Consider the following 23,889-nt stretch of genomic DNA (forward strand, 5'->3'; position numbering starts at 1 on the left):
TCTGATGAGACAAAAATTGCGCTTTTTGGTCTAAACTCCACTCGCCATGTTTGGAGGAAGAAGAAGGATGAGTACAACCCCAAGAACACCATCCCAATCGTGAAGCATGGAGGTGGAAATATCATTCTTTGGTGATGCTTTTCTGCAAAGGGGACAGGACGACTGCACCGTATTGAGGGGAGGATGGATGGGGCCATGTATTGCGAGATCTTGGCCAACAACCTCCTTCCCTCAGTAAGAGCATTGAAGATGGGTCGTGGCTGGGTCTTCCAGCATGACAACGACCCGAAACACACAGCCAGGGCAACTAAGGAGTGGCTCCGTAAGAAGCATCTCAAGGTCCTGGAGTGGCCTAGCCAGTCTCCAGACCTGAACCCAATAGAAAATCTTTGGAGGGAGCTGAAAGTCCGTAAAACCTGAAGGATCTGGAGAAGGTCTGTATGGAGGAGTGGGCCAAAATCCCTGCTGCAGTGTGTGCAAACCTGGTCAAGACCTACAGGAAACGTATGATCTCTGTAATTGCAAACAAAGGTTTCTGTACCAAATATTAAGTTCTGCTTTTCTGATGTATCAAATACTTATGTCATGCAATAAAATGCAAATTAATTACTTAAAAATCATACAATGTGATTTTCTGGATTTTTGTTTTAGACTCCGTCTCTCACAGTTGAAGTGTACATATGATAAAAATTACAGACCTCTACATGCTTTGTAAGTAGGAAAACCTGCAAAATCGGCAGTGTATCAAATACTTGTTCTCCCCACTGTAACTGTACTGCGCAGCAGAGCAAATGGCTCTGCTTCAAAATGTTAGTGATCAATTTAGTGACACCCGAGCACTGCCCGCACCCTAGTTATTGATGAAAAAAACAGACCCTAACCCAATGTATAATGTCGGGCCTGTCAGGCTCGGGGAGCAGAGCTCTACCTCAGGGTTTGTGGTATTAGCAATATTGCTATCAAAATTCTACATTTAAGACTGTTTCATTTTATTTCACCTTAATCTATCCTAGTTAATCTCATTATAAAATCTACTCAATAAGAGTGATATGGTCGACCATCAATACAAACCCTTGACAATGAAATTTTTGACAATTAATAGACTACAAATATTACTCTACCAAATCTCCACAAGGCCAGAGCTCAGCTCTGCCTCCTCTCTTTTTCCATTTATTAGCGGCATGTGAGCATATGGCCTTTCTATTAATATTTCACTCATATTTTGGGGCGTTGTCTGCCATCTGTCCTCCCTGCACCCCACTGTTCAGCTTGGTCATGATTAAAGTGGAGATCAGATGGGGTGATAATTGCAGCACAGTCTGTGTGGATAGTTCACAGTCCACGGGACCACACCAGGGGTCTACATAGTCAGACAGAGGGACATAGGAAGAGAGGAGAGAGAAAGTGAAAAGCAAGTAGCTAATATAGCTGTTAGTCTGCTACCTATAATAAAGGTGACAACACCTGTGGCTTCCTCACCATCCTAGCTAATTTTAGTTGAGCATAGTGGCATAAAAATGTTACAGTTATGTAGCTACATTGACTATCCTAATGACTTAATGTAGTGACAGAACTCTCTTCCTACCAGTCAGGATTCAGAAGCATATCAAAGTAGCTGGAACTGTCATATCCGTAGTGCAACAGAGGCTGGGGGATGACTTTAGTCTAGTCTAGCTGAAATGCAATTGGTTGGAAAAGACCAGTCCAGGACCAGTGCCTAGTCTAATTTGCCTAAATAAAAAATTCAATGAAGATTGAAATTATTAATTATCTTGTCTCTTGTAAAGAAAATGAAATGATTATAAGTCAGGCTAAGTCAAGAGAGGACAACCTTGAAGCACTAAACTACTAGGCCTAGACGGGACAAACAAGGTTCAACCAAGATGCTCCACCTAGAGAGGACAAAACACAAAGCCAAGCAGTGGTCATCTTGAACATGGCCTTCAGTCTCCTGACAACAACGCAGTCACTAAATGGCACGTTACTTGTTATTTGTAGCAGGTCAATGGCAAAGGGCCCTTTGTTTGACTGAACAATGTGTAGCCTATTTTCTCCGGTCACACTCAGGACAGTTGACACGAAAACCCATCCAATATGGCCAACATAGAGAAAAACTTTAGGTCTGGCTTAGCAGACTACACGCCACTCCATGGTGAAGGAAGTTTATGATGACTCCACCAACGGAGTGGATCAGAGACCAGGCTTTGTGGAATCTAGCTCCGACTACATCGATTTGCCCAAGGTCAATACTTTCAATCAGGAAACGCCTACCCTGTACCTATGTTTGTCCTCTGTAGTTGCATGCCTTTCTTTGTTTGCTGAAATTCACTTTTTTAAGACTCAATTCACACATGCGCATTCACGCTGAGTTGCCATCTTCAAGAGACAGAAACAAGCAAAAAGTTGGTGGTTGCATTTGATTAACGTTTATTGAAAAAGTATGGATTTCAGCAAACGAAGAAAGACACGCAACTACAGAGGACACACATAGGTAAAAGGTAGGCGTTTCATGATTTACAGTATTGACCATTGGCGAATCGATGCTGTCGGAGCTAGATTCCACAAAGCCTGGTCTGCTCCACTCTGTTGGTGAAGTTCATCATAAACTTCCTTCAACATGGAGTTTAGTCCACTAGGTCTGGCTAGCCTTCAGATTAGCTTACACAGAGTTGTGCAGTTTTGAAGTATACTGTGTAGCCTATTGTACATGCTATGTACTTCCCACATTTTGACAGATCTGACAAACATGTATCAAATGAACAATTGGCATTACACTAAAAAAGGCTCATCATGTGAAGGGTGACAGTATGCTGCTTCCATAATGATATACTGATTTTGAAAGCAAATACATGCATGCCCCATTGGGGCAGGTAACTAGCACAGTTTGCGGTTTGGATGTTGTCTAGTATGGCAATCCCCATGACACCAGCTCCTCCAATAAACACATCCACCTTCTGAGTGCACCTACACCGACCCTATATTACATAGAAATGATCAACACGAGAAGGCCTTTGACAGGTGCTGCAGAAATGTTCTAACAATTGAGTGGGTCGCATTTCACATTATGTTAAAGTTCATTACATCATTGGCTAATGTCAGTCAATACGTTAACAGAGATGAGAAAGCGCAGCAAGTATGTCATCTGAAATTGGGAAAAAGAACAGCGCCCAGTAGATGCCCTCAATTCAATTGAATATTCTAAACCACAGTTTGTCACGGTATCTTTGTAACTGGGTAAATTATTATCCATAATTATCCATGCCATGTCTCACTTTCCTGCCGTTAATACTAGCTAATCAAAATATCAAATAGATAACAGATAACTTGCTGCTTTACAGTCAACTGTTAGCTAGCTCCAAGTTTAGCCGCGAGTTAACCCCAGGATAGCCATGCATGGAAGACATGACTACACATGTTTATTGGAAACTTCTAAAACTTAACAGACTAGCTTGCTAAACTGAGAAAAGCTGAGAGTCAGCTAGGTAGCTAGCTAGTTGTAACTACAGGCTGGATAGTTAGCTAGCTGTAACTACAGGCTGGCTAGTTAGCTGTAACTACAGTCTGGATAGCTAGCTGTAACTACAGTCTGGATAGCTAGCTAGCGTTAGTTACCGCTAGTTACAACACATCTTTATTCCAAACATCCATGATCACCTAAGTGAAAAGCTAGGGCAACAATTAGAAATAAAGGTGGAACGTATTTATATATATCTAGCTAGCTATTGTGGTGTGCTTAACCCCATTAAGCAGTGTCAATGTATACCAACTTCGCCGGGCGAGAGCATTTGCAGGAAGGACAAACCATACAGCATGGCTACCCGTCAAGTTAGTTAGCTAGCCAGCTGAAGCTTCTAGCTACATCTTCAGCTACTTAGCTAGCTAGCTACTTATCTAGCTAGTTACCCATAATTGGAAACGTTGGGTTGCTTTTTATGTTGTATTCAACATTTTACATATAAAGAGAATCTAAAAGACATTCTATAAACTTTTAAATAGCGAAATTCCTACCTGATACGTCCTTGTTTTCTTCTTAAACCCTCAAATCCACTCTACCCATAGATCTCAATAAGGTCCGCCTCCAACCTATCCAATGGTCGTTTGCAAGGAACGTGACGTAACCACGCTGGGAAATGGTAGGCTCATATGGCAATATTTTTCATAGCCACAAAACTTAAATACCAAACAAAGTAGATGTGGTCCAGCTGGTGGTAGAATATGCCATTTATTGGGGATGTGAAACCTCACTGAAGAAAGAAGAGTGCTGAAAATATTGATCTTGTTGATTTTATTTATAAATCAATTTTATCGATAGCTATTTTTTTGGCTTTTTTTTTTTTTAACAAGATGAAGTGGGTTTTATTTCTGAGTCTGGTCTGATCCCCAGAAACGGAATTGGTTCGATGAACCACAATCTTTCCTGCAGACCTGAAGACTTCACACACTTGTAATCAAAGGACAGCAGGTGTGAACACAAAACAAGAGAAGAGAAGGAGAAGAGAGGAGGGGTCTTGGAAGCTGTCAGATAAATTATCGCGAGATTTCCGTATGCATTATAATTATTTTGGGGCGTTCTTCCTTGTTTGTGATTACACTAGCTAGCTATGTTTGGCTTGGCTGCAGCCCCCTTTTTTGTGTGAGGAAGACGGGGATGGGCAGTCGTTTTTATCGTTAGACCTTTAGTTCGGAGTATTTATTTATGAATTGATTCAAGAAACTTGGTAGTTAGCTAGGTTAAAACTAGCGTTAACTAACGTCGTTAGCTAGCTGGTTACGTTAGCAGCCAGGAGTACCTAGTACACACAGGTGAGTGGCCTCTCCCATGTATTAGCTAGTAGCAACATATGGGTGTATCCTAGCGAAATAAGTGAGTTTTCAGTCGAGGACCTTTTTATTTGCTGCACAAATTGGAAGTCTTCATCACTTCGAACCGAACACATCTAAATATTGCAGCGATTTCCCTTATCGTAGAGGCCCTGCATGCATCTAAACTATCTAGCTAGCTAGTTCACGTTAGTTAGCTAAATGGCGTCAGATAGTGACACAGAGGAATTCTACGATGCTGCTGAAGACGTACATTTTACTCCATCTCCTAAATTGTAAGTGACATTTCTACTTACAGCTATGTATGTGTATATGCTGTGATTGGTATTGAAACATTCTCAGCTATGAAGATGATGCTGGCCATTGAATTGCACCATATGTTAGCAAGAGATAACATTATTTTGTTCATACATTGTGTTTCTTCTGTAGCTAATAAAGGAACAACATTAGTTATCATTATTTGACAACAATAATAACAACGACGATGCCATCTGTCTGGATGATTTTGCCTGGTCTTACTCTACTCCCATCTTTTTAACGAGGCAAAGGTTGTGTGGAGATCAATTGCCCAAGTCTACCTTACACTTGGACCCCTATATTGTCATTGTTTTCACGATGACAATATAGGGGTCAAAGTGTAAGGCAGAGAGAAGTCTGATTGATGTCTTTTTGACACACACACAACCATATCAGGACTAGTCTTGTGACTAACAGACTTTCATGTCTTTTTTATTGCTTAGGACACCAACAAAGTTTGTTCTTCCCACACCTCAGGTATGTCTTCTTCTTACTAGCATTTTACAGTTTTGAACATTTGTTTCTAACAACCATCTCTTTAAAGAGTGAAGTTTAACTTTGGATTGCCATATCAAAGACTGTAACCCAGAGTGTTGGTTTTAGTTTAATCATTACTTAAAAGGCATAGCTGCTGGAGACTCTGGGTAACTACTTTCAAATGAGCTAGAGGATGGCCTTTAAGAGCTCTATTGAGGTGAAAGTTAACCCAAAACACAGCTTTACCTGGGATTGTTTGCAATAAGCAGTTTGCTACTGCACGTCCTGAGTTGCCAGTGAAGTTGTGTTTTAAAGACTCTATTCAGGACATTGTCATCTCATTTACTAGTAAAATATTACAAAACATGAGCACATCCCAGCATCTTAAAGTGTGTGGATGCACTGTATGAGGTGCTAGTTTATAGAAGTATAGAGTGTTTGATTCTCCCTTTCAGTCTCCTTGTACCTTCGCTTTGTGTTCCTGCAGGGGGTGGTAGAGAGCCCACCAGAGGACGTGGCTGTTGGGCTGGCCCCACCTGAGGTACGCCAAGATGACTCCATCCAGGTATTCCCTCCTTATCTTCAAATCTACGCTAATGCTCATTAATCCCTATACAGATGGGGCATTGTGATTGTCATTATGAAAAAAGTGTTGTTTTATTCCCTGTGATTTGTTTATAGTCACTGAGCCCCTAAGTATGTGTTGTTCATGTCTAAATGTTTATTTTTTTTATGGTGGCTGGGTTCTGGGCTTTATGTAAATGTGGCTAGTCTGTCACTGTTCTATGGAGTCACTGCCAGTGAGGGGTGTATCACACCACTAAGTGGTCTAGGTCATTAAAGGGGAACTGCACCTGTGTTTTGGCTTGCTCCTCAATAAATGCTGGCGGCCATGACGGAAGCCAAACGTGAGTTGGCTTGGGGGTGTGGTTTGATGTGGGTGTTTCTTGACACACCCTTCTGTCAGAACCTTGCCCGCAACTGTTTCCCCGCACTCAATCACATCAAACAAACCTCCTGCAGGTTGAGTTCAACAACTACAGGCAGATGTATGGTGAGATGCCGGAGGAAGCTTTGAATAGGTCAGTAGCCTACAGAGTAATATGAGAAGAATGCAATTTCTGAATTTATGTAGATATTCTAAACGAAGTGTTTTGATAACTTTCAAATGTAGTAACAGGTCCATGTAGAATAAACATAATAACATAGAAGCAGTGTTCTGCTAATATAACAATGTGCATCTTTCATTGTCATTCCCAGTCGATACACATACTGTGCCTATTGGCATTTTGTTTCGTAGTAATGGGGCTACCTTGGCAAATTTGAATGCGTAGTGCCAAGTCTCTCTCCATTCAGAGACATCAGTATCAAGCCTGTTTGTCAGTCTGGACCATCAAGTCTCCATGTGCTGGCTCCATACATGTTTCTGTGAACACAGTCACTGTTCTATTACCAATGACAGTTAGGATAGGATAGGTAATATCTGACTGACAAACAAACAGGTACTGTGTCGAAGTTTGAACAGGTCAGATAAAACCTACCCTGTTATAGTCTCCCCATCAAATGACTGAGGCTGCCGTCTGGCAAAAGCATCTCCAGTCCATCTGCAGAAATAGGCAGAGTTCATCAGTGATACATGGAATGAAAAGGGTGTTGCTATTACTGGACATTTGTGCTATACTGAATTATTAGTAATCACCTCATTGTGGATGTGTTGAGTGCCAGGTCTCATGTATCTGTGAACACATACAGTGCCTTCAGAGAGTATTCATAACCCTTAACTTATTCCACATTTTGTTTTGTTACAGCCTGAATAAAAAAATGATTAAATATGTTTTTTTCATTTTAGCAAATTTATTGAAAATGAAATACAGAAATATCTCATTTACATAGGTTTTCACACTCCTGAGTTAATACTTTGTAGAAGCACCTTTCGCAACAATTACAGTGGTGAGTCTTTCTGGGAAAGTCTCTAAGAGCTTCCACACCTGGATTGTGCAACATTTTCCCATTATTATTTTCAACATTCTTCAAACTCTGTCAAATTGGTTGTTGATCATTAGTAGACAACCATTTTCAGGTCTTACCATAGATTTTCAAGTAGATTTAAGTAAAAACTTTAAGTCGGCCACTCAGGAACATTCACTGTCTACTTGATAAGCAACGCCAGTATATATTTGGCCTTGTGTTTTAAGTTATTGTTCTGCTGAAAGGTGAATTCATCTCCCAGTGTCTGGTGGAAAGCAGACTAAACCAGGCCTTCCTCTAGGATTTTGTCTGTGCTTAGCTCCATTCCGTTTCTTTTTTTATCCTGAAAACTCCCTAGTCTGTAACGATTACAAGCATACCCATAACATTTTAGTCATTTAGCAGACGCTCATATCCAGAGCGACTTACAGGAGCAATTAGGGTTAAGTGCCTTGCTCAAGGGCACATCAACAGATTTTTCACCTAGTCGGCTTGGGGATTAGAACCAGCAACCTTTCGGTTACTGGCACAACGCTCTTAACCACTAAGCTACCTGCCGCCCCATAACATGATGCAGCCACCATTATGCATGAAAATATGGCGAGTGGTACTCAGAAATGTGTTGTATTGGATTTGCCCCAAACATAACACTTTGTATTCAGGACAAAAACAAATATTGCTTTCCCACATTCTTTGCAGTATTAATTTAGTGCCTTTTTGTAAACAGGATGCATGTTTTGGAATATTTTTTATTCTGTACAGGCTTCCTTCTTTTCATTCTGTCAATTAGGTTAGTATTGTGGAGTAACTACAATGTTGTTGATCCATCCTCAAATTTCTCCTATCCCAGCCAATAAACTATGTAACTGTTTTAAAGTCACCATTGGCCTCATGGTGAAATCACTGAGCGGTTTTCCTTCTTCTCTGGCAACTGAGTTAGGTAGGATGCCTGTATCTTTGTAGTGACTGGGTGTATTGATACACCGTCCAAGGTGTATTTAATACCTTCACCATGAAGAGCACCATGCATTCTACCAATGGGTGCTCTTCTTTGCGAGGCATTAGAAAACCTCCCTGGTTTTTGTGGTTGAATATGTTTGAAATTCACTGCTCAGGACAAAGGAGATGATTGTGGACTACAGGAAAAAGAAGAGGACCGAGCACGCCCCCATTCTCATCGAGGGGGCTGTAGTGGAGCAGGTTAAGAGCTTCAAGTTCCTTGGTGTCCACATCACCAACAAACTAACATGGTCCAAGTACACCAGGACAGTCTTGAAGAGGGCATGACAAAACCTATTCCCCCCTAAGGAGACTGAAAATATTTGGCATGGGTCCTTAAAAGGTTCTACAGCTGCACCATCGAGAGCATCCTGACTGGTTGCATCAATGCCTGGTATGGCAACTGCTCGGCCTCCGACCGCAAGGCACTACAGAGGGTAGTGCGTACAGCCCAGTACATCACTGGTGCCAAGCTTCCTGCCATCCAGGACCTCTATACAAGGCGGTGTCAGAGGAAGGCCCTCAAAATTGTCAAAGACTCCAGCCACCCTAGTCATAGACTGTGCTCTCTGCTACCGCACGGCAAGCGGTACCGGAGCGCCAAGTCTAGATCCAAGAGGCTCCTGAACATCTAATCAAATGGCTACCCAGACTATTTGCATTGCCCCCCCCTTTATGCTGCTGCTACTCTCTGTTTATTACCTATGCATAGTCACTTTACCTACATGTACATATTACCTTAATTATCTCGACTAACCGGTGCTCCCGCACATTGATTCGGTACCGGTACCCCCTGTATATAGCCTCGCTATTGTTCTTTTTACTGCTGCTCTTTATTTGTTACTTTTATTTTGTATTTTTTTTGTGTGATTTTGTTTTTTTGGTATTCTTTCTAACAGGAAAAACAGGGTCAACGATTGTCATCATCCTTCAATTATAAACATAGCTCGAGAAATAACAATCTCGTTTGGAAGCTAATTCTATGCTTTACAGACTGACTGGCTCCAGATTGGATTAGATTCAGGCCGGTGATGCCGTTACACTATGCAACCAACTGTGACATATTTTGCTATGGCACTGGGTTAGTTTGAGTTTGTTGCTGCTATTTAGTACACTGTTGTAGTCAGACATGAGTTATGTAGTACCACCAGAGCTGCATCCAATATGTATTTGTGCCCTAGACATGGGTTGCACCTCGGAGGCTAATGTTAAGGTTTCATCTAATTTACACTATTAGTGACATGGAAATACCATGACATGGCTAAAGTAGGCAAATAATTAGGAGGAAACAACTTTGCCATATTATGTCCTCAAATTTACTTTAGAGAGTTGCCAAAGTTACCATTACTGTTACTAAATCAAATCAAATATCAAATTGTATTTGTCACGTGCCGAATACATTACTGTGAAATGCTCACTTACAAGGCCTTAGCCAACAATGCAGTTTTCAGAAAATGGAGTAAATCTTTTTTTTACTCAAGTAAAAAAAAAAAAGTAACAATAACGAGGCTATATACAGGTGGTACCTGTACCGAGTCAATGTGCGGAGGTACAGCTAATTGAGGTAATTTGTACATGTAGGTAGGGGTAAAGTGACTATGCATAGATAATAAACAGCGAGTAGCAGCAGTGTAAAAACAAAGGGGAGGGGGGTCAATGTAAATAGTCCGGGTGGCCATTTGATTAATTGTTCAGCAGTCTTATGGCTTGGGGGTAGAAGCTGTTAAGGAGCCTTTTGGACCTAGACTTAGGGCTCCGGTACCGCTTGCCGTGCGGTAGCAGAGAGAACACTCTATGACCTGGGTGACTGGAGTCTTTGACAATTTTTTGGGCCTTCCTCTGACACTGCCTAGTATAGAGGTCCTGGATGGCAGGAAGCTTGGCCCCAGTGATGCACAGGGCCGTACACACTTCCCTCTGTAGCGCCTTACGGTCGGATGCTGAGCAGTCGCCATACAAGGCGGTGACGCAACTGGTCAGGATGCTCTCGATGGTGCAGCTGTAGAACGTTTTGAGGATCTGGGGACCCATGCCAAATCTTTTCAGTCTCCTGAGGGGGAATAGGCGTTGTCGTGCCCTTCTTAATTAAATTTTTTATTTCACCTTTATTTAACCAGGTAAGCCAGTTGAGAACAAGTTCTCATTTACAACTGCGACCTGGCCAAGATAAAGCAAAGCAGTGCGATTTAAAAACAACAACACAGAGTTACATATGGAATAAACAAAACGTACAGTCAATAACACAATAGAAAATCTATATACAGTGTGTGCAAATGTAGTAAGTTATGGAGGTATGGCAATAAATAGGCCATAGTGCAAAATAATTACAATTTAGTATTAACACTGGAGTGATAGATGTGCTGAAGATGATGTGCAAATAGAGATACTGGGGTGCAAATGAGCAAAATAAATAACAATATGGGGATGAGGTAGTTGGGTGGGCTAATTACAGATGGGCTGTGTACAGGTGCAGTGATCGGTAAGCTGCTCTGACAACTGATGCTTAAAGATAGTGAGGGAGATAAGTGTCTCCAGCGTCAGAGATTTTTGCAGTTCGTTCCAGTCATTTGCAGCAGAGAACTGGAAGGTATGGCGGCCAAAGGAGGTGTTGGCTTTGGGGATGACCAGTGAGATATACCTCCTTCACGACTGTCTTGGTGTGTTTGGACCATAATAGTTCGTTGGTGATGTGGACACCAAAGAACTTGAAGCTCTCGACCTGCTCCACTATAGCCCCGTTGATGTGAATGGGGGCCTGTTCGGCCCTCCTTTTCCTGTAGCCCACGATCAGCACCTTCGTCTTGCTCATGTTGAGGGAGAGCTTGTTTTCCTGGCACCACATTTCCAGGTCTTTGACCTCCTTCCTATAGGCTGTCTTATCGTTGTCGGTGATCAGACCTACCACCGTTGTGTCGTCGGCAAACTTAATGATGGTGTTGGAGTCGTGCTTGGCCACGCAGTCGTGGGTGAACAGGGAGTACAGGAGGGGACTAAGCATGCACCCCTGAGGGGCCCCTGTGTTGAGGATCAGCGTGGTAGATGTGTTGTTGCCTACCCTTACCACCTGGGGGTGGCCCGTCAGGAAGTCCAGGATCCAGTGGCAGAGGGAGTTTAGTCCCAGGGTCCTTAGCTTAGTGATGAGCTTTGTGGGCACTATGGTGTTGAACGCTGAGCTGTAGTCAATGAAAAGCATTCTCACATAGGTGTTCCTTTTGTCCAGGTGGGAAAGGGCAGTGTGGAGTGCAATTGATTGTGTCATCTGTGGATCGTTGGGGCAATATGCGAATTGGAGTGGGTCTAGGGTTTCTGGGATGATGGTGTTGTGAGCCATGACCAGCCTTTCAAAGCACTTCATGGCTACCGATGTGAGTGCCACGGGGCGGTAGTCATTTAGGCAGGTTACCTTCGCGTTCTTGAGCACACGGACTATGGTGGTCTGCTTGAAACATGTAGTTATTACAGACTCAGTCAGGGAGAGGTTGAAAATGTCACTGAAGACACTTGCCAGTTGGTCTGCGCATGCTCTGAGGACACGTCCTGGTAATCCGTCTGGCCCCACGGCCATGTGAATGTTGACCTGTTTAAAGGTCTTGCTCACATTGGCTATGGAGAGCATGATCAAAGCTCGTAAAATACGGTGGTCCCCTCAGTCTTAGTCTTAGTTAACTGGCTAAAGATATACAGCATCTAAAGTCAATCTGGCGACATCACAATTATGACAAAAGGATTTCCTACTAATTATTTGCTTTCTTGTGAAATGTTATCGTGTTTCTAAGACAAATCTGAGTTTTATTGTGATAGGCTAACGTTAGCCAGCTAGAAATGATAGTGATCATGGTTATCAAAATATACATAACTACCAGTCTATGGTCTAGATACCGGTATACTCACCACCACTGCTCCGGGGACCAACTAACTCCAACCACCTATTCTGCATGATGGCGTCCTTCGGCAGGGCATAGTTGGTCAATCCATATAGGGCTTTTCAGTCACAAACGACCGTGATCCTTTGAACGCATTGGGGGCAATGAAATAACGGCTCCCCATGGAGGGGGTTCGTTTTTCTGGCCTGGGTTAACCCGGTGGGAGGAGTTTGAACAGAGTGAAAAGTGAATGCACTTGGCTCCCAGGCGTGAGCCAAGTTCCCCGCTCTGGTCGACGGTGAAGTCGGCTCAAAACAAAAGGGACGTAATCAAGCATGTGGAGTGATGAGGAGGATTCTGTGTTTTCACATGGAAAAGTGATTGCTTTGATAAAAACGCTTTATCTGCTTTGTCAATGAAAACTAGTTAAATTCAAACATTTTATGGAAAAAATATTTTTCTGTTTCTCAATGATTCTATTTACACTTTGTAGTCAATTTTGACACTATAATAAATGTTTCTGACTCGTATTGATGCCACATAGGCCGTTTTCAAAGGGATTAGTTGGTTTTTAGGGGCAGTCGCTCTTTAAGATCAACGCACACAGCCCCTCAACGTGTCTGTCTGTAATCCTTCTCTGCATCCCTCTTTCACCTTAAGTGAGGGGAAAGCCCCCAATGCTGTTTATCAGAGAATACAGTGCATTTGGAAAGTATTCAGACCCCTTCATTTTGTTACATTACAGCCTTATTGTAAAGTTGATTTAAAAAAAAATGTATATATAATGCTCAATCTACACACAATACCCCATAATGACAAAGCAAAAACAGGTTTTAGAAAATGTTGCTTATTTATAAAAAAAATAAAAGCAAATATCACATTTACATAAGTATTCAGACCCTTTACTCAGTACTTTGTTGAAGCACCTTAGGAAGCGATTACAGCCTTGAGTCTTCTTGGGTATGACGCTACAAGCTTGGCACACCTGTATTTGGGGAGTTTCTCCAATTCTTCTCTGCAGATCCTCTCAAGCTCTGTCAGGTTGGATGGGGAGCATCGCTGCACAGCTCTTTTCAGGTCTCTCCAGAGATGTTCGATCGGGTTCAAGTCCGGGCTCTGGCTGGGCCACTCAAGGACATTCAGAGACTTGTCCTGAAGCCACTGCTGCGTTGTCTTTGCTGTGTGCTTAGGGTTGTTGTCCTGTTGGAAGGTGAACCTTCACCCCAGTCTGAGATCCTGAGCACTCTGAAGTAGGTTTTCATCAAGGATCTCTCTGTACTTTGCTCTGTTCATCTTTCCCGCGATCCTGACTAGTCTCCCAGTCCCTGCTACTGAAAAACATCCCCACAGCATTATGCTGCCACCACCATGCTTCACCGTAGGGATGGTGCCAGGTTTTCTCCAGACGTGACGCTTGCCATTCAGGCCAAAGAGTTCAATCTTGGTTTCATCAGACCAGAGAATCTTGTTTCTCATGGTCAGAGTCCTTTAGGTGCCTTTTGGCAAACTCCAAGCGGGCTGTTATGTGCCTTTTACTGAGGAGTGGCTTCCGTCGGGCCACTCTACCATAAAGGCCTGATTGGTGGAGTGCTGCAGAGATGGTTGTCCTTCTGAAAGGTTCTCCCATCTCCACAGAGGAACTCTGGAGCGCTGTCAGAGTGACCATTGGGTTCTTGGTCACCTCCCTGTCGAAGGCCCTTCTCCCCCGATTGCTCAGTTTGACCGGGTGGCCAGCTCTAGGGAGAGTCTTGGTGGTTCCAAACTTCTTCCATTTAAGAATCATGGAGGCCATTGTGTTCTTGGGGACATTCAATGATGCAGAAATGTTTTGGGACCCTTCCCCAGATCTGTGCCTCGACACAATCCTGTCTCGGAGCTCTACGGACAATTCCTTCGACCTCATGGCTTGGTTTTTGCTCTGACATGCACTGTCAACTGTGGGACCTTTTATATAGACATGATTTGGAAAGGCACACACATGTCCAATCAATTGAATTTACCACAGGTGGACTCCAATCAAGTTGTAGAAACCTCAAGGATGATCAATGGAAACCGGATGCACTTGAGCTTAATTTCGATTCTCATAGCAAAAGGTCTGAATACTTATGTAAATAAGGTATTTCTGTTTTTTATCTGTAATACATTTGCCAAAATTTCTGAACCTGTTTTCGCTTTGTCATTATGGGGTATAGTGTGTAGATTGAGGAAAAAATATGTTAATCAATTTTAGAATAAGGCTGTAACATAACAAAATGTGGAAAAAGTTAAGGGGTCTGAATACTTTCCGAATGCACTGAACACTGCTAGGACCACACAATACTAGGACAAACTCCTCATTAGAGGAACATCCTGTTTCACTTCTGATGATTTTTTCATCTGTGATGTCTTGTTCCTCCTAGATCATCGACAGCATCATTGAGGAGAGCCAGAAGGGAAGTGTGGCGGAGGAGGCTCTGCTGATGGGAGAGAGGGATGTTGATACAAGGTCAGAGTCAGAGGTGAAGAAGGAGAATGAGGCCCCTGTAGAACCAGAGCATCCTGCTGTGGAACCTCAGCCTGTGGTTGAGAGATCAGAGCAGCCTCAGGAACAGCAGGGAGTGTGTTCCATGGCTCTCCCAGACATCCCCGGCCCGTCGTCTGGGTCACAGGAGCACGTCCAGCCCCCAGACATCACCAGCACCCTGGGGCAGGGCCAGAGTCAACCAGACCTCCCTGACCTGCCACGGGTGTCTGCAGAGGACAGGGAGCAGATACCAGCAGACATCCTAGACCAGGTCCCCCTCACAGACAAGAAGCCGGCTGACTCCACCGACCCTGGGCCTTCTAAACCCCCACGGCAATTCACTGTAGAGCCTGACATTGTGGCCAGCACCAAGAAGCCTCCACCCTCACGCCCACCCCCTCCCAGCGGAGCTCCTCCTCCACGACCGCCTCCCCCATCCCGACCTGCTCTACCCCTCAGCAAGAAGTCCCAGGAGTGTATGAGTCCCACAGGACTGGAAGGTAAATAACGCTGTTCTTGTTTCTCCACACACCCAATAGCATAAGGTCAATAGACTGAATGCTGATATGCATGTCAATAAAAAAAATTCCTGCATAGAGTAAATACATTGTGCTTAACACATTGACCTCTCATAACTGTTCTCACAAATGTTCACTTCTGTCCCCACACCTACTAATGATAATTTCTATTAATATTAAGGTTTTAGGTAATTTTATTGTTTAACCATGGAGACTAGGTTACTGTGTTGACCTTTGACCCTGCATGTCTGCTGTGTGATTGGCCAGTGTGTGCAGAGGAGCCGTGTGGCCTGGTGTCTCCCAGTAGCACAGTGAGAGGCATCACCAAGGATCTGCAGCACTCTCTGGACATGGCCAGCGCCACCAGTGGGGACAAGGTGGTCACAGCACAGGTCAGTGGTCATTTGTTTCCCATGCTTTCCATTGGCACAGTGCACAGGTCAACTAATTGTTGCCCAGGAAGCTAATGTACTGTATATATTCTTCTGCACTTGGTGAACACTTTGTCCTGACGAAGACCCAGTTTCGGGTTAAAATGTTCTCCTTTTCTGATTAAACACTTTGGGAGCAACATACCAGTGTGTGGATTTACTTTTTGTTCTATGTTCTCCTCTTTCAACAGGCCTTTAACAATTTTGAATACCCCTTTCTCTTAGTTAATGTGTGCGTGTGTTCCCACAGGAGAATGAGGATGAGCAGGCATCCGGTCCCATTGATGACTCTCTAGGTCCTCAGCGCCCACGCTCCAACTCTGGTAGAGAGCTGACAGATGAGGTACATATCCTCGTCTCTGTATCTTCCATTCATCCAGCCATCAGCTCCTTTTGTACAGGTTCTTCTGTCTACACATACCCTTTTTGAGTGTTTGTGTTTCAAATGCATTGATTGGCTGTGTTATCTCTGTAATAGGAGATCCTGGCGAGTGTGATGATCAAGAATCTGGACACTGGGGAGGAGATCCCTCTGATCCAGGCAGAGGAGAAGCTTCCTACAGGGATCAACCCACTCACATTACACATCATGAGGAGGACTAAGGAGTACATCACGTAAGAACTGCTCTCCTATTACTTCAAATAGTTTAATATCTCATGGGCTCACACCAATCCCTGGTATATGGTAAAAAAACGTACAGCTACTGTATACAGTGGGGAAAAAAAGTATTTAGTCAGCCACCAATTGTGCAAGTTCTCCCACTTAAAAAGATGAGAGAGGCCTGTAATTTTCATCATAGGTACATGTCAACTATGACAGACAAAATGAGAAAAAAAATTCCAGAAAATCACATTGTAGGATTTTTAATGAATTTATTTGCAAATTATGGTGGAAAATAAGTATTTGGTCAATAACAAAAGTTTCTCAATACTTTGTTATATACCCTTTGTGTGCAATGACACAGGTCAAACGTTTTCTGTAAGTCTTCACAAGGTTTTCACACACTGTTGCTGGTATTTTGGCCCATTCCTCCATGCAGATCTCCTCTAGAGCAGTGATGTTTTGGGGCTGTCGCTGGGCAACACGGACTTTCATCTCCCTCCAAAGATTTTCTATGGGGTTGAGATCTGGAGACTGGCTAGGCCACTCCAGGACCTTGAAATACTTCTTACGAAGCCACTCCTTCGTTGCCCGGGCGGTGTGTTTGGGATCATTGTCATGCTGAAAGACCCAGCCACGTTTCATCTTCAATGCCCTTGCTGATGGAAGGAGGTTTTCACTCAAAATCTCACGATACATGGCCCCATTCATTCTTTCCTTTACACGGATCAGTCGTCCTGGTCCCTTTGCAGAAAAACAGCCCCAAAGCATGATGTTTCCACCCCCATGCTTCACAGTAGGTATGGTGTTCTTTGGATGCAACTCAGCATTCTTTGTCCTCCAAACACGACGAGTTGAGTTTTTACCAAAAAGTTCTATTTTGGTTTCATCTGACCATATGACATTCTCCCAATCCTCTTCTGGATCATCCAAATGCACTCTAGCAAACTTCCGATGGGCCTGGACATGTACTGGCTTAAGCAGGGGGACACGTCTGGCACTGCAGGATTTGAGTCCCTGGCGGCGTAGTGTGTTACTGATGGTAGGCTTTGTTACTTTGGTCCCAGCTCTCTGCAGGTCATTCACTAGGTCCCCCCGTGTGGTTCTGGGATTTTTGCTCACCGTTCTTGTGATCATTTTGACCCCACGGGGTGAGATCTTGCGTGGAGCCCCAGATCGAGGGAGATTATCAGTGGTCTTGTATGTCTTCCATTTCCTAATAATTGCTCCCACAGTTGATTTCTTCAAACCAAGCTGCTTACCTATTGCAGATTCAGTCTTCCCAGCCTGGTGCAGGTCTACAATTTTGTTTCTGGTGTCCTTTGACAGCTCTTTGGTCTTGGCCATAGTGGAGTTTGGAGTGTGACTGTTTGAGGTTGTGGACAGGTGTCTTTTTATACTGATAACAAGTTCAAACAGGTGCCATTAATACAGGTAACGAGTGGAGGACAGAGGAGCCTCTTAAAGAAGAAGTTACAGGTCTGTGAGAGCCAGAAATCTTGCTTGTTTGTAGGTGACCAAATACTTATTTTCCACCATAATTTGCAAATAAATTCATTAAAAATCCTACAATGTGATTTTTCTGGATTTTTTTTTTCTAATTTTGTCTGTCATAGTTGACGTGTACCTATGATGAAAATTACAGGCCTCTCTCATCTTTTTAAGTGGGAGAACTTGCACAATTGGTGGCTGACTAAATACTTTTTTTCCCCACTGTAAATTCATTCCCCTGTGCTAACAGATTGCTTTGGTAAGGATATAGTGGGCAGCACTCCCATACAGCACTGCAAAAGAAGATGTCACTGTTTGTTCCTTTTTTCCTGTCAGGAATGATGCAGCACAGTCCGATGATGATGACAGGGTCCAGGCTCCGCTGACCGACACAGACGGAGGGAAGTTGAAACAGAAAACGTAAGAGCTGGAACAGTGCCCTGCCTCATGCTGTGGTTACGGTCTTTCCTCTCTGCTGCTGTGACAGAGCCTGTGATGAAGTCCATGGAGTTTTATGTCTCCTCTGTCTTCACTCCCCCAGCACACGGCTGAAGAAGTTCCTGGGCAAGTCTGTGAAGAGGGCCAAGCATCTGGCTGAGGAGTATGGGGAGAAGGCCGTCAACAAGGTGAAGAGTGTCCGTGATGAAGGTATGCCCTCCCCCACAGCCCTCCCCCACCCCAATCACATGCCTGCTTGTTTTCATGATGGATATCCTTTTGTATTTGCTCTTCGTCAGTTGGTCAGTAGTGTTGCTGCTGTTTAGTCTCACTGCGTGGTTGTTGTCTCAGTGTTCCATAACGACCAGGATGACCCATCGTCCAGTGACGATGAGGGGATGCCCTACACCCGGCCTGTCAAGTTCAAGGCAGCCCACAGCTTCAAGGGCCCCTTCGACTTTGATCAGGTCAAGGTGGTCCAGGACCTGAGCGGAGAGCACATGGTAAGATTGTGTGTGTTTTGAGTGTATGTTAATGTGTCAGTGCTTTCTTTCCATTAAACAATCGACTACTGCCATGACTGAAGCATATGTTACCATGAATGTGGATGTAAAACGTGAGTATATGTATATTTGCCAAACGCTTGTTCTGTTGTGCCCTCAGGGTGCTGTGTGGACCATGAAGTTCTCTCACTGCGGCAGGCTGTTGGCGACAGCAGGCCAGGACAACGTGGTGCGAATCTGGGTTCTGAAAAATGCCTTTGACTACTTCAACAACATGAGGGCAAAGTACAACACTGAAGGTAGGTAGTTTCTCTCTCTACCTCACCTTTGGTAAATGTAATGCTTGTTTGGTGGGTTCTTCATGGTTTTCCCCTTATGTTCTCTCTCAACCAGGTCGTGTGTCGCCCTCTCCCTCTCAGGAAAGCCTGTGTTCCTCCAAATCAGACACGGATGGTGGGGTGAGTAAGGTTAGGACCCGTCTGTTTTATAATCAGATGCATGGTTTATTTGTGTTAACTCAAACCACTAAAGGAGGAAGTCATATCTCAATCACACCCAGTTGTCTAGAAGGTCAAACTTAATCAGTGTTAACGTTGAGACCTCAGCACCAGTCTGATAGACAACAGTGTCTTCTGTTCCCAGATGAGCAGTGTTCCTGAAGACCCTGAGGACAAGAATCTCCCTTTCCGCCAAGTCCCCTTCTGCAAGTACAAGGGTCATACAGCTGACTTGCTTGACCTGTCCTGGTCAAAGGTGAGACTCCAAAGCCCTTTCCTCCTCCCCGTTTAAAAAAAACAACACTCCCAAATGTCTGTACACTGTGTCCTAATATTCCCTGTGTTCTTTGATTTCAGAACTACTTCCTGCTTTCCTCGTCGATGGATAAGACGGTCAGACTGTGGCACATATCCAGGAGAGAGTGTCTATGCTGCTTTCAGCATATTGACTTTGTCACTGCCATCGCTTTCCATCCCAGAGTAAGTGGGCGTCTGTGAGCTTGTGTGCCTTTGTTAGTGCGCGTTTAGGTTTAAGTATGGACCTGTGCAGAGTGAGTTGGCTCTATTTGTGTTCTGAGACTGAGAGCCAGACTAATCATCTGTTATTTCTCCTAGGATGACAGGTACTTCCTGAGTGGCTCTCTGGATGGGAAACTGCGTCTGTGGAACATCCCAGACAAGAAGGTGGCTCTGTGGAACGAGGTGGACGGACAAACACGCCTCATCACTGCTGCCAACTTCTGCCAGAATGGGAAGTACGCTGTCATCGGCACCTACGATGGCCGCTGCATCTTCTACGACACAGAGGTACAGTGGAGGGAGAATTATACACTGTTCCTCAAGTTTGAAGGACTAGTGAAGAATCATTATTACATAATTATGAAAATGAGGAACACTGGAAATGGTTCACCATTTCTAATGTTGGTTCTTTTTTCAGCGCCTTAAATACCACACCCAGATCCACGTACGGTCGACCAGAGGCAGGAACCGAGTGGGACGGAAAATCACAGGCATCGAGCCTCTGCCTGGAGAGAACAAGGTATAGCCATGCTCCTGATGAACTTTCCACAGACATGTCTCTCTGGAGATGACATACTAGTGTTCCCACTAAGCTGCGCGCGTGTGTGGGCATGCAGCTCCCGGGACTGCCGCGCAGAAGAAATATCAGCCCACACAGAGAAGCACAAGATTGAACTTCACTCAACTTTCTCGAGTTTTCCCCCTTAGTTAATAGTGTTAACATTTCCCTTTACTGTGGGAATTGTGATCGAATCAACGCAATATTAGCCACTTTCAATGCAACATACCAAAACAAACTATGCAAGACTTAAGTATGCATAACTAACTACGCAATATATTTTGTTGTAGGCAGAACGCATCGGAGTAGGATTCTATTGCATTGAAACACACGACTCAGCCCTACTCTACACAGACCGTTGCGGCATAACCAATCAGAGCTGCAGTAGGCCTATATGCAAATAGACCATTGCCATATACAGTGCATTCGGAAAGTATTCAGACCCCTTGACTTTTTCCATATTTTGTTACGTTACAGCCTTATTCTGAAATGGATTAAACATATATATATATAATCCTCCTTAATCTACATACAATACCCCATAATGACAAAGCGAAAACAGGTTTTTAGACATTTTTACAAATAAAAAACAAATGTATTTACGTAAGTATTCAGAACCTTTGCTATGAGGTCCAGCCAGAGCCCGGACTTGAACCCGGTCGAACATCTCTGGAGAGACCTGAAAATAGCTGTGCAGAGACGCTCCCCATCCAACCTGACAGAGCTTGAGAGGATCTGCAGAGAAGAATGGGAGAAACTCCCCAAATACAGGTGTGCCAAGCTTGTAGCGTCATACCCAAGAAGACTCGAGGCTGTAATTGCTGCCAAAGGTGCTTCAACAAAGTATTGAGTAGAGGGTCTGAATACTTAGGTAAATGTGATATTTCAGGGGGGTTTTTTATATACATTTGCGAAAATGTCTATAAACCTGTTTTTGTTTAGTCATTATGGGGTATTGTGTGTTGATTGATGAGGGGGGGGGAAACTATTTAATCCATTTTAGAATAAGGCTGTAATGTAACAAAATGTGGAAAAAGTCAAGGGGTCTGAATACTTTCCGAATGCACTGTATGGATCTGTGCCATTCACTTTGAACTGGACTGTTTACAGCGTGAGTGGTCGTGAGTAGATGCGCTTGTTCTGAGATCAAAGCGAGAGCTGCATGTAGCCACGTGTGCACATTTTGTTCATATCCTTTGTTAGTTAGTGAGTTATTAGCCCAGTTATAGCTAATTTGTAGTCAGCAATGGGGGAGTGATTGCTTCCTACAAGAGCACAAAACGAGTAAATTTCGAGACATCTTTGAAAAGTCAGTTAGGTAAAGAGCTTTTTTTTTTGTCTTAAAGGGGCAGTGTTGTATTTTGAGACAGGCTTGAATAAGCTAAGTAGCCAATAGGCAGAGGGTTACATCATTTGTCTGATTCTCTGTAATAATGGTATGGGAATAATAATGCATTTTATTTTGTAAAGTGGTTTCTTGCATCAAACACAACATTTTCAGTCACCTCCTTGCCTAAAGGACAAGTGGATGAGCAGGTTAATGTCAAGCCCTGCATGTTTTTTCAAAAGTCTCATGGAATGTAGGCCTACATTGAACACCACACATTGGCTGCTACTGTAGGCTGAATGATAGAACAGCTATCATGTTAAAATGTTATGGGATGCATTTTCTCAATAGTTTTTGATGGTAGGCCACTCTGGTAGGCCTACATTATGATCAAATAGCCAAAGTAGCCTACTTGACCACTGTCTGAAACTAACTTAAAATTAGAGGGTACATTGCTAGTGACAGCTGTCCATTAGCTAAGTCTCTTTATTTTGTTATTAGATTCTGGTAACCTCCAATGACTGCAGGATCCGCCTGTATGACCTAAGGGACCTGTCTCTGTCCATGAAGTACAAGGGTTATGTCAACAGCAGTAGTCAGATCAAAGCCAGCTTCAGGTGAGAACAGCTCCTCCTCAGTCCGCCATGTTGTTCTTCAATGTTGCCGGTAAACAAACCATAAGGAACTGCTTCTCTCTTTATTTTCCAGCCATGACTATTCATTCATTGTGAGTGGCTCAGAAGACAAGTGTGTGTACATCTGGAGCACCTACCACGACCTGAGCAAGTTTACCTCCGTACGACGAGACCGCAATGACTTCTGGGAGGGAATTAAAGGTACCTAGATACTGTAGTGGTGCTCAGGTCTTTACTGTTGGTGATATGAAACAGTCTAGTTTGATTGTAGTGTCCCTCCACTAAGTCCAGTGTCTTGTCTTTCAGCCCACAATGCAGTAGTGACGTCGGCCATTTTCGCACCCCATCCTAACCTGATCGTCCCCCAGGAGGCAGGGGCAGAGAAAGCGGGGGCTGGGGCCGATGCAGAGTGTAAAAGCTTGGACTCCACTGATTCCGAGACCATTCCCTCAGGTACAGTATGCCGATTTAGATACCCGTTTCTGTATGCTGAGAGACTAATCAGAGGGGCTCCTCATAAAGTGATAGATGGTATGTGTTGAGTGGATAGTAAAACACTTGTATACTTTCAATGCTTAACATGGTATTTCTCTTCCACAGGGGCTCTGAAGACCGATCATACAGAGGTTCTGCTCTCTGCTGACTTCACTGGCGCCATTAAGGTTTTCATCAATGTAAAAAAGTACTGAGCACTTCTGCCTTAAAGGCTTCACCCTGAACATATACTGAACTCTGTCAGTGTACAGTCCTACCATGGAGGCAGAGCAACCCGCTGCCCTACCAATTTTTCTAAAAGCGGCCAATTTTCTACTGGTGAGTGCTCCGGGAGGGAGGTGTTACCCTACGGAGAACAGGGACCCTAAAGTAGAGGATGATGGGAAGGCGGCGGAAGTGAACTGTAAATGGAGGAAGCGGCTCACGAATGTCCTGTCACATTTCTTCTTTTTTTTTTTTTTTTTACACAGAACAAGTGCACTGTTTAAAGTAAAGCAGGTTTGTGAGACTGGATCAGACTGTATAGTAGGACCAGAAACAATCTGGTTAAACAAGTGCAAACTGAGGGGTGGATGGTTAAGACACTAATCTAAGCTTTTTGTCAGTTAAGGGGCACACCGTCTTACTCTGAACTTCACTGCTTTTCTAGTACCCTCTCCTTCTTGCCAGGAATGACACGGTTTTAAAATTAAAACTAAGCATATCTCCAATCATTTTGGTTACAAATCTGTGTCTTTGTCAGTGTTTGTATAATGAAAAATAAAACAGAACCACTTTAAGGATAATGGTTCTCATTTATAAAGTGCTCTCATTGTATTTTTTTCCATCGAGATGAGTGTAAAAACCTTTCAATACTAGTTTCCAATACTGTTTAGAAAGGCTAAATGACTGGACATGACATGTGGTACCCTCAGCTAATCCATTCCCCATCCTGGAGCATGGACGAC

General features: G+C 43.7%; 2 protein-coding genes across 5 annotated transcripts in view; one reads left to right on the top strand and one right to left on the bottom strand.

Moving 5' to 3' along the window:
- Positions 1–4,080, bottom strand: part of LOC311100175 (kelch-like protein 13) — a 67,649-nt gene extending 63,569 nt beyond the window's left edge. For 2 of the 3 annotated variants that reach the window (XM_084140979.1, XM_084140978.1), the window contains exon 1: positions 4,009–4,077. The gene's annotated coding sequence lies outside the window, so the exon portion shown is untranslated. Of the gene's footprint in view, positions 1–4,008 lie in introns of all 3 variants that reach the window. The other variant, XM_084140980.1, reaches the window with a different exon arrangement.
- Positions 4,081–4,582: 502 nt separating this feature from the next.
- LOC311100169 (WD repeat-containing protein 44-like) lies at positions 4,583–23,819 on the top strand. Of its 2 annotated transcripts, none has more exons than XM_084140972.1 (20): positions 4,583–5,096; positions 5,562–5,595; positions 6,083–6,160; positions 14,825–15,428; positions 15,714–15,838; positions 16,128–16,220; positions 16,356–16,492; positions 18,306–18,389; positions 18,511–18,617; positions 18,759–18,910; positions 19,071–19,209; positions 19,304–19,368; positions 19,553–19,663; positions 19,765–19,887; positions 20,023–20,214; positions 20,345–20,446; positions 22,314–22,429; positions 22,521–22,648; positions 22,754–22,900; positions 23,048–23,819. In XM_084140972.1, exons 1-20 carry the CDS (start codon positions 5,023–5,025, stop codon positions 23,134–23,136), a joined length of 2,700 nt encoding a protein of 899 aa, XP_083997098.1. In that variant the 5' UTR covers positions 4,583–5,022; the 3' UTR covers positions 23,137–23,819. The 2 variants fall into 2 exon arrangements, with proteins under 2 accessions (XP_083997098.1, XP_083997097.1); XM_084140971.1 differs by having other exon boundaries at positions 4,589–5,096; positions 19,304–19,377.
- Positions 23,820–23,889: the final 70 nt, after the last annotated feature.

This window comes from Coregonus lavaretus (assembly GCF_964263955.1).
Source record: "Coregonus lavaretus genome assembly, chromosome: 24".
In the NCBI taxonomy this organism is placed as follows: Eukaryota; Metazoa; Chordata; class Actinopteri; order Salmoniformes; family Salmonidae; genus Coregonus; species Coregonus lavaretus.